We start from the raw sequence: 10,646 nt of genomic DNA on the forward strand, positions 1-10,646 counted from the left end.
TTTGGTAAAGGTTCAACATAGCCTTTATCTTTTCCTTATTAATATATTTAGCTATGGTTTATTTTTGTATGGGCCTGTCGTATAACTTAAGCTGCAACAAATATTTTACATGGGCTGTAATCGTCTGTTGACAATCAATCGTCGCAATCAATACAACCATAACTTTTTCCGTCAGTTGATTTTACCAAACGGAACGGAAACGGAAATATATTGACGGCGGGAACCGGAAATGCTGTTGGACTTTTTTGAGCGAAATAGCGGACGAGTCTCAGTGGACGCTTATTTGCGCTTTTATATTACAGGTAAATGGCTACTAAATAATTATACAATGTGTTGTTTTAAATATCTCTACGTTGCAGCTCTACAATATAATATTCTTTTTAATAATTTTTCGTTTCTAAGCCAATAACTACCTTGCAAAATAATGTTTTCATTCTAGCTAATTGATATTAACGTCTGCTTGCTTCTCCTGGTAAGTTAGTGAGTGTGGTATGGATATAGCTCTAATTTGTATTAACATTTTGACCACAAATGTGTCGAAATGTAGCTGTCGATTGATATTTCACTGAATTACCTCGCTAGTTGGATACCTTCCTGTAATTAGTTGGTGTTCGCTTTATTTAATTGTTGGAATGATATTGATCGTTTACCTTGCATGCTGATTCACGAGATCCCCCACAAATACCGTTATCTGGTTTAAACATTTCGTCAAGTAATATTGATTCACTCAACACCGTCTGCATATTGTAATTCGAGCTGCTTAATAAGATTGCTTCATTGTTTTAAAGATTTTTTAAAATTGCGTTTTTTCAAAAGCGAAAGCTACGGGTGAACAATGAAAAAGTAAAAAGGAAACTGAACTAGCAAACCCGCTCTTAATACAAACTAAAGCTGAAGTGGAATTGAAAGGAAAATACAAACTGGAGAAAGATTGGTGGTTATTCAGATGGGTTTGTTAAATCAATGGTTTCTTTATTTCACGGATGTGCCATTTGAATACAATGACAAACTAAACCCCCTAGAAAAATAGAAATCTGAAAGTAGAAACATCATCGGCATGTTTTTACAGATGTTTGCAATGCCACAATTTGAAATAAATGCTGAAAAGTTGTTCTATAATACTTTCGCAACACCGTTATATAAAGAGCCTCAAATTAAAAATGCCACTGCACTTTTAACCTCATGAATAGTTTACTTTCATTTTTTACTTCCTACAGGCAGCTGTCATGTCTTCGACTTCTCAAAAACACAAGGACTTTGTGGCCGAGCCCATGGGCGAAAAGCCTGTGATGGCGTTGGCTGGAATAGGGGAGGCTCTTGGGAAGAGACTTGAAGAGAAGGGCTTTGACAAGGTGCGTATATAGCATTTATTTTTAGGTCGCAGAAAGAGTGACACGTCTGGCTTATGTAAGACTGGTGTGACTCCTTGACCAATTTAGTGTACGTTGTGGAAAAATTCGAAAATCGCCTTGCGCTTGCACATCTGTACTTCCCTGTTCGAAGTCTAAGCGGATATGCTCTCTCTGTTCTTCCCGCAGGCATATGTAGTTTTAGGTCAGTTCCTGGTGTTGAAGAAGGACAAGGAGCTGTTCGGGGAGTGGATAAAAGACACGTGCGGTGCGAATGCCAAGCAGCAGCGTGACTGCTACGGCTGCCTGCGCGAGTGGTGCGACTCGTTCCTGTAGTGCCGCTCGTCAACGACGAAGCAGCGCCGCGTTTTCACGGTCTCCATGCATTTCATCCGCCGTCCTTCACTCTTCTACAGGCTGCTCAGCTCTCGCCGTACCTCGGATCACAATATGTGTGTTGGACTTCTGGGGGTTCTGGGGGCACGATTTGGCTCATCATTTCTGTAAACCTTAGGCTGTTTGCGTTCAGAAGTACATGCACTGCCGCTCCGCACAACCTTTCCGACTGTTATTGTGGTTTCCTAGACACGACCCTATATTATTAAAATGGCATGGCTTTTAAAAAGTTTTAAACATAACACAGCTTTTAAACAGTTTCTTTCTTTCTTTTCTTTTTTGGTGCTCTCATTCTGATACATTTGGTACATTCTGGTTTTAAATGACCGTTTGTGCTTTAATGCATCAAAATGTCAGACTGAATTGAAGTGGTTTGGGCAGTTGCAACACTTGTGATATTAATGTTTTAGCTGTGAACTAGTTTTAATTTCACAAGTTTCAGCTTCCAGCAGTTTAATTACGAGAAACAAATGACTGAAGGTTTTCAGTGAACTGACAAAATTCTCCCAAATGTGAAGTTTTTCAGAGGTTATTTTTCTGATGTCCTATAAATGAAGTAAAGGAAGTGGTGGATAATGACACAGGTTTTTGTTTTTGTCTTGACTGTGGGATGGAGGGAACATATGCTGTTAACGTTTTTTTATTTTATTTACAATTGTGCCCTGTAGTTTGTTGAGGATCTGACCTTTCTAAAAAAATAAATAAAATCAAGCATAAAACTTTTTTTTTTTTTAATCTGGTCATTTTCCATTCCGCTATCCAGTCCTGTCTAAAAAGAAAAATCACCATCATGCTTGCTTATGCAGAGGTAGACTGTGTCTCTTAAGTGTGAAACCTGTATGTGCAGTGAGACATGGTAGCATTTACACAAGACAACATGGAGCTTAATGAGGTGAATAATAGGATTTTATTCCATGGAAAACAAAACTGATTTCAGTCAGAGCAAATCACTAATGCTTTCTACAGATATTTGTTTGATGTGAACCATTGATATGGCACTCCATTTCATATACAGTGAAAACAATTTATTAAAATAACCAAATTCACAAATTCCTTTCCCACATCTAAAAAGGTCTATGAATATATATTGCACAGTAGCCTACAATAGGACAATTTGCCATTACAGAAAATGACTGCCTACTCATCTAAAAACATTGACTGCATTAAATAATTAAAATATTAAAACAGCTAATGTATCATGTAACTTTGATGAAAGGCTAGTTTGTTTTTTTTTTCTAAACTCACTAAAATCCCCAGTTTCCCCTGAACGTACTAAACCAAAAACGAAGTCCTCTAGTCAAAGCTCTGTAAAATCTATCATACATCAGCATTTAGTCCCTTTTTTAAGCATATTTCAGTTTAAAACTCCAGTTTCACGTTTGTCTTTCCAGTGTTTAATCATTGTTTATAGTAACTTCCCCCCCCCCCCCCCCCCCCCCCCCCACTAGTGTCTGAATTCCTAAATTCCTGATTGCTCCCGGGAGGGAGGCTGTACGTAGCTCATTTTGGAGTTGGTAGTGGGTATGTTTGCTAGCCAGCAGTTATCTATGGAGGCCAGCCAGTGATGCTGTTTAGTTCACCACAGCAGAGGAGCCCATCTTGTTTATCCCACACAACCTGGACCCTCTGTAGAGGTAGTAATAGCCCTGCAAAACACACACACACACACACACACACACAAAAACAGCAAGGTTTAAGACATAAAATCTGTTTTAACAGTAAACGATTATACAATGTCCAGTTTTTAGATATTAAATTAAACATTTATTGAAGGACTATTTGCTTAGCTACACAAGTTTCTTCTACTTATGTCAAATGTATCTCAAATGTATCTTTAGCCAATGCATCCCAGGTGAAAATCCTGGGCTATACGAAGGCAGGTTCATCCTGAACGCCAGGCCAGTCCCACACAGCTCCACCCCCGGGCAAAGTTGGGCTAATTATCAGCATTTTCAACCTTGAAAATCACACGCCGATAAAAGATTGAATCAATTCCCAGTACAGTAAATCTGTGCCGATGACTCGGATCAGTATAATTCACAGCCGCGTGTCCTGATTTATACTTCTGTGGCACTGCTACAGTTTGTTAGTGAGACGCGGTGCTGTTCACCGCGCACTGCAATTTCAGCTAGAGGAGGGTCTGACCGGACTGTCCTTCAGTGCTGCCCTAACATTTCCATGGAAAACATGTTTTGCATAAGATGGGTGTGACTCAGTACTGTGAAACACTGTGTTTGGTTAAATTCTTCAATGCTTGAAGCTTACATCCTCTCCGTAGTCCTCGCCCCAGCTGTTCTTAATGGCCCAGAATGGGATTCCATTACCTGCATGGTGAGAAATGCATGTTAACACAGGCAAGAGCCCATTACCTCATTAGTTTAGTTTTCATGCACCTGTGAACACGTGTTATAACAACATGCCTGTAAATGTATACGTTAATTGAAGCATGAGCACTCTTTTCTAGCCACCTTCTTTAATCTGTGCTATTCCAAAATTACCCCTTTTCTGTAGAACTACGGGGTCACAGGTGAGGTGGAGGGTCAGAGGCAGGAACAATGGAAGACGAGGGGGTGATAATATGAAAAAAAAATGTGTTAAATTTGAATTACTTTGACGGCGGGAACCGGAAATGTTGTTGGACTTTTTTGAGCGAAATAGCGGACGAGTCTCAGTGGACGCTTATTTGCGCTTTTATATTACAGGTAAATGGCTACTAAATAATTATACAATGTGTTGTTTTAAATGTCTCTACGTTGCAGCTCTACAATATAATATTCTTTTTAATAATTTTTCGTTTCTAAGCCAATAACTACCTTGCAAAATAATGTTTTCATTCTAGCTAATTGATATTAACGTCTGCTTGCTTCTCCTGGTAAGTTAGTGAGTGTGGTATGGATATAGCTCTAATTTGTATTAACATTTTGACCACAAATGTGTCGAAATGTAGCTGTCGATTGATATTTCACTGAATTACCTCGCTAGTTGGATACCTTCCTGTAATTAGTTGGTGTTCGGCTGTATTTAATTGTTGGCATGATATTGATCGTTTACCTTGCATGCTGGTTCACGCGATCCCCCACAAATACCGTTATCTGGTTTAAACATTTCGTCAAGTAATATTGATTCACTCAACACCGTCTGCATATTGTAATTCGAGCTGCATAATAAGATTGCTTCATTGTTTTAAAGATTTTTTAAAATTGCGTTTTTTCAAAAGCGAAAGCTATGGGTGAACAATGAAAAAGTAAAAAGGAAACTGAACTAGCAAACCCGCTCTTAATACAAACTAAAGCTGAAGTGGAATTGAAAGGAAAATACAAACTGGAGAAAGATTGGTGGTTATTCAGATGGGTTTGTTAAATCAATGGTTTCTTTATTTCAATCTGAAAGTAGAAACATCATCGGCATGTTTTTACAGATGTTTGCAATGCCACAATTTGAAATAAATGCTGAAAAGTTGTTCTATAATACTTTCGGAACACCGTTATATAAAGAGCCTCAAATTAAAAATGCCACTGCACTTTTAACCTCATGAATAGTTTACTTTCATTTTTTACTTCCTACAGGCAGCTGTCATGTCTTCGACTTCTAAAAAACACAAGGACTTTGTGGCCGAGCCCATGGGCGAAAAGCCTGTGATGGCGTTGGCTGGAATAGGGGAGGCTCTTGGGAAGAGACTTGAAGAGAAGGGCTTTGACAAGGTGCGTATATAGCATTTATTTTTAGGTCGCAGAAAGAGTGACACGTCTGGCTTATGTAAGACTGGTGTGACTCCTTGACCAATTTAGTGTACGTTGTGGAAAAATTCGAAAATCGCCTTGCGCTTGCACATCTGTACTTCCCTGTTCGAAGTCTAAGCGGATATGCTCTCTCTGTTCTTCCCGCAGGCATATGTAGTTTTAAGTCAGTTCCTGGTGTTGAAGAAGGACGAGGAGCTGTTCGGGGAGTGGATGAAAGACACGTGCGGTGCGAATGCCAAGCAGCAGCGTGACTGCTCCGGCTGCCTGCGCGAGTGGAGCGACTCGTTCCTGTAGTGCCGCTCGTCAACGACGAAGCAGCGCCGCGTTTTCACGGTCTCCATGCATTTCATCCGCCGTCCTTCACTCTTCTACAGGCTGCTCAGCTCTCGCCGTACCTCGGATCACAATATGTGTGTTGGACTTCTGGGGGTTCTGGGGGCACGATTTGGCTCATCATTTCTGTAAACCTTAGGCTGTTTGCGTTCAGAAGTACATGCACTGCCGCTCCGCACAACCTTTCCGACTGTTATTGTGGTTTCCTAGACACGACCCTATATTATTAAAATGGCATGGCTTTTAAAAAGTTTTAAACATAACACAGCTTTTAAACAGTTTCTTTCTTTCTTTTCTTTTTTGGTGCTCTCATTCTGATACATTTGGTGCATTCTGGTTTTAAATGACCGTTTGTGCTTTAATGCATCAAAATGTCAGACTGAATTGAAGTGGTTTGGGCAGTTGCAACACTTGTGATATTAATGTTTTAGCTGTGAACTAGTTTTAATTTCACAAGTTTCAGCTTCCAGCAGTTTAATTACGAGAAACAAATGACTGAAGGTTTTCAGTGAACTGACAAAATTCTCCCAAATGTGAAGTTTTTCAGAGGTTATTTTTCTGATGTCCTATAAATGAAGTAAAGGAAGTGGTGGATAATGACACTGGTTTTTGTTTTTGTCTTGACTGTGGGATGGAGGGAATATATGCTGTTAACGTTTTTTTATTTTATTTACAATTGTGCCCTGTAGTTTGTTGAGGATCTGACCTTTCTAAAAAAATAAATAAAATCAAGCATAAAACTTTTTTTTTTTTAATCTGGTCATTTTCCATTCCGCTATCCAGTCCTGTCTAAAAAGAAAAATCACCATCATGCTTGCTTATGCAGAGGTAGACTGTGTCTCTTAAGTGTGAAACCTGTATGTGCAGTGAGACATGGTAGCATTTACACAAGACAACATGGAGCTTAATGAGGTGAATAATAGGATTTTATTCCATGGAAAACAAAACTGATTTCAGTCAGAGCAAATCACTAATGCTTTCTACAGATATTTGTTTGATGTGAACCATTGATATGGCACTCCATTTCATATACAGTGAAAACAATTTATTAAAATAACCAAATTCACAAATTCCTTTCCCACATCTAAAAAGGTCTATGAATATATATTGCACAGTAGCCTACAATAGGACAATTTGCCATTACAGAAAATGACTGCCTACTCATCTAAAAACATTGACTGCATTAAATAATTAAAATATTAAAACAGCTAATGTATCATGTAACTTTGATGAAAGGCTAGTTTTTTTTTTTTTTCTAAACTCACTAAAATCCCCAGTTTCCCCTGAACGTACTAAACCAAAAACGAAGTCCTCTAGTCAAAGCTCTGTAAAATCTATCATACATCAGCATTTAGTCCCTTTTTTAAGCATATTTCAGTTTAAAACTCCAGTTTCACGTTTGTCTTTCCAGTGTTTAATCATTGTTTATAGTAACTTCCCCCCCCCCCCCCCCCACTAGTGTCTGAATTCCTAAATTCCTGATTGCTCCCGGGAGGGAGGCTGTACGTAGCTAATTTTGGAGTTGGTAGTGGGTATGTTTGCTAGCCAGCAGTTATCTATGGAGGCCAGCCAGTGATGCTGTTTAGTTCACCACAGCAGAGGAGCCCATCTTGTTTATCCCACACAACCTGGACCCTCTGTAGAGGTAGTAATAGCCCTGCAAAACACACACACACACACACACACACACAAAAACAGCAAGGTTTAAGACATAAAATCTGTTTTAACAGTAAACGATTATACAATGTCCAGTTTTTAGATATTAAATTAAACATTTATTGAAGGACTATTTGCTTAGCTACACAAGTTTCTTCTACTTATGTCAAATGTATCTCAAATGTATCTTTAGCCAATGCATCCCAGGTGAAAATCCTGGGCTATACGAAGGCAGGTTCATCCTGAACGCCAGGCCAGTCCCACACAGCTCCACCCCCGGGCAAAGTTGGGCTAATTATCAGCATTTTCAACCTTGAAAATCACACGCCGATAAAAGATTGAATCAATTCCCAGTACAGTAAATCTGTGCCGATGACTCGGATCAGTATAATTCACAGCCGCGTGTCCTGATTTATACTTCTGTGGCACTGCTACAGTTTGTTAGTGAGACGCGGTGCTGTTCACCGCGCACTGCAATTTCAGCTAGAGGAGGGTCTGACCGGACTGTCCTTCAGTGCTGCCCTAACATTTCCATGGAAAACATGTTTTGCATAAGATGGGTGTGACTCAGTACTGTGAAACACTGTGTTTGGTTAAATTCTTCAATGCTTGAAGCTTACATCCTCTCCGTAGTCCTCGCCCCAGCTGTTCTTAATGGCCCAGAATGGGATTCCATTACCTGCATGGTGAGAAATGCATGTTAACACAGGCAAGAGCCCATTACCTCATTAGTTTAGTTTTCATGCACCTGTGAACACGTGTTATAACAACATGCCTGTAAATGTATACGTTAATTGAAGCATGAGCACTCTTTTCTAGCCACCTTCTTTAATCTGTGCTATTCCAAAATTACCCCTTTTCTGTAGAACTACGGGGTCACAGGTGAGGTGGAGGGTCAGAGGCAGGAACAATGGAAGACGAGGGGGTGATAATATGAAAAAAAAATGTGTTAAATTTGAATTACTTTGACGGCGGGAACCGGAAATGTTGTTGGACTTTTTTGAGCGAAATAGCGGACGAGTCTCAGTGGACGCTTATTTGCGCTTTTATATTACAGGTAAATGGCTACTAAATAATTATACAATGTGTTGTTTTAAATGTCTCTACGTTGCAGCTCTACAATATAATATTCTTTTTAATAATTTTTCGTTTCTAAGCCAATAACTACCTTGCAAAATAATGTTTTCATTCTAGCTAATTGATATTAACGTCTGCTTGCTTCTCCTGGTAAGTTAGTGAGTGTGGTATGGATATAGCTCTAATTTGTATTAACATTTTGACCACAAATGTGTCGAAATGTAGCTGTCGATTGATATTTCACTGAATTACCTCGCTAGTTGGATACCTTCCTGTAATTAGTTGGTGTTTGGCTGTATTTAATTGTTGGCATGATATTGATCGTTTACCTTGCATGCTGGTTCACGCGATCCCCCACAAATACCGTTATCTGGTTTAAACATTTCGTCAAGTAATATTGATTCACTCAACACCGTCTGCATATTGTAATTCGAGCTGCATAATAAGATTGCTTCATTGTTTTAAAGATTTTTTAAAATTGCGTTTTTTCAAAAGCGAAAGCTATGGGTGAACAATGAAAAAGTAAAAAGGAAACTGAACTAGCAAACCCGCTCTTAATACAAACTAAAGCTGAAGTGGAATTGAAAGGAAAATACAAACTGGAGAAAGATTGGTGGTTATTCAGATGGGTTTGTTAAATCAATGGTTTCTTTATTTCAATCTGAAAGTAGAAACATCATCGGCATGTTTTTACAGATGTTTGCAATGCCACAATTTGAAATAAATGCTGAAAAGTTGTTCTATAATACTTTCGGAACACCGTTATATAAAGAGCCTCAAATTAAAAATGCCACTGCACTTTTAACCTCATGAATAGTTTACTTTCATTTTTTACTTCCTACAGGCAGCTGTCATGTCTTCGACTTCTAAAAAACACAAGGACTTTGTGGCCGAGCCCATGGGCGAAAAGCCTGTGATGGCGTTGGCTGGAATAGGGGAGGCTCTTGGGAAGAGACTTGAAGAGAAGGGCTTTGACAAGGTGCGTATATAGCATTTATTTTTAGGTCGCAGAAAGAGTGACACGTCTGGCTTATGTAAGACTGGTGTGACTCCTTGACCAATTTAGTGTACGTTGTGGAAAAATTCGAAAATCGCCTTGCGCTTGCACATCTGTACTTCCCTGTTCGAAGTCTAAGCGGATATGCTCTCTCTGTTCTTCCCGCAGGCATATGTAGTTTTAAGTCAGTTCCTGGTGTTGAAGAAGGACGAGGAGCTGTTCGGGGAGTGGATGAAAGACACGTGCGGTGCGAATGCCAAGCAGCAGCGTGACTGCTCCGGCTGCCTGCGCGAGTGGAGCGACTCGTTCCTGTAGTGCCGCTCGTCAACGACGAAGCAGCGCCGCGTTTTCACGGTCTCCATGCATTTCATCCGCCGTCCTTCACTCTTCTACAGGCTGCTCAGCTCTCGCCGTACCTCGGATCACAATATGTGTGTTGGACTTCTGGGGGTTCTGGGGGCACGATTTGGCTCATCATTTCTGTAAACCTTAGGCTGTTTGCGTTCAGAAGTACATGCACTGCCGCTCCGCACAACCTTTCCGACTGTTATTGTGGTTTCCTAGACACGACCCTATATTATTAAAATGGCATGGCTTTTAAAAAGTTTTAAACATAACACAGCTTTTAAACAGTTTCTTTCTTTCTTTTCTTTTTTGGTGCTCTCATTCTGATACATTTGGTGCATTCTGGTTTTAAATGACCGTTTGTGCTTTAATGCATCAAAATGTCAGACTGAATTGAAGTGGTTTGGGCAGTTGCAACACTTGTGATATTAATGTTTTAGCTGTGAACTAGTTTTAATTTCACAAGTTTCAGCTTCCAGCAGTTTAATTACGAGAAACAAATGACTGAAGGTTTTCAGTGAACTGACAAAATTCTCCCAAATGTGAAGTTTTTCAGAGGTTATTTTTCTGATGTCCTATAAATGAAGTAAAGGAAGTGGTGGATAATGACACTGGTTTTTGTTTTTGTCTTGACTGTGGGATGGAGGGAATATATGCTGTTAACGTTTTTTTATTTTATTTACAATTGTGCCCTGTAGTTTGTTGAGGATCTGACCTTTCTAAAAAAATAAATAAAATCAAGCATAAAACTTT

At 39.5% G+C, this 10,646-nt stretch overlaps 3 protein-coding genes across 7 annotated transcripts; all 3 read left to right on the plus strand.

Moving 5' to 3' along the window:
- Positions 1 to 169: 169 nt before the first annotated feature.
- Positions 170 to 2,468, plus strand: LOC133123328 (barrier-to-autointegration factor). The gene is made up of 3 exons (XM_061233702.1): positions 170 to 302; positions 1,218 to 1,352; positions 1,539 to 2,468. The coding sequence occupies exons 2-3, from the start codon at positions 1,227 to 1,229 to the stop codon at positions 1,683 to 1,685; spliced, it is 273 nt and encodes a 90-aa protein (XP_061089686.1). The 5' UTR covers positions 170 to 302; positions 1,218 to 1,226; the 3' UTR covers positions 1,686 to 2,468.
- A 1,777-nt stretch (positions 2,469 to 4,245) lies between these two features.
- Positions 4,246 to 6,562, plus strand: LOC133123326 (barrier-to-autointegration factor-like). Of its 3 annotated transcripts, none has more exons than XM_061233695.1 (3): positions 4,246 to 4,447; positions 5,312 to 5,446; positions 5,633 to 6,562. In XM_061233695.1, the coding sequence occupies exons 2-3, from the start codon at positions 5,321 to 5,323 to the stop codon at positions 5,777 to 5,779; spliced, it is 273 nt and encodes a 90-aa protein (XP_061089679.1). In that variant the 5' UTR covers positions 4,246 to 4,447; positions 5,312 to 5,320; the 3' UTR covers positions 5,780 to 6,562. The 3 variants fall into 3 exon arrangements, with proteins under 3 accessions (XP_061089679.1, XP_061089682.1, XP_061089680.1); XM_061233698.1 differs by lacking the exon at positions 4,246 to 4,447 and adding an exon at positions 4,492 to 4,617; XM_061233696.1 differs by lacking the exon at positions 4,246 to 4,447 and adding an exon at positions 4,704 to 5,096.
- A 1,767-nt stretch (positions 6,563 to 8,329) lies between these two features.
- Positions 8,330 to 10,646, plus strand: LOC133123327 (barrier-to-autointegration factor-like). 3 transcript variants are annotated; one of them, XM_061233699.1, is made up of 3 exons: positions 8,330 to 8,531; positions 9,396 to 9,530; positions 9,717 to 10,646. In XM_061233699.1, exons 2-3 carry the CDS (start codon positions 9,405 to 9,407, stop codon positions 9,861 to 9,863), a joined length of 273 nt encoding a protein of 90 aa, XP_061089683.1. In that variant the 5' UTR covers positions 8,330 to 8,531; positions 9,396 to 9,404; the 3' UTR covers positions 9,864 to 10,646. The 3 variants fall into 3 exon arrangements, with proteins under 3 accessions (XP_061089683.1, XP_061089685.1, XP_061089684.1); XM_061233701.1 differs by lacking the exon at positions 8,330 to 8,531 and adding an exon at positions 8,581 to 8,701; XM_061233700.1 differs by lacking the exon at positions 8,330 to 8,531 and adding an exon at positions 8,955 to 9,180.

This window comes from Conger conger, chromosome 3, assembly GCF_963514075.1.
Source record: "Conger conger chromosome 3, fConCon1.1, whole genome shotgun sequence".
Taxonomy (NCBI): domain Eukaryota; kingdom Metazoa; phylum Chordata; class Actinopteri; order Anguilliformes; family Congridae; genus Conger; species Conger conger.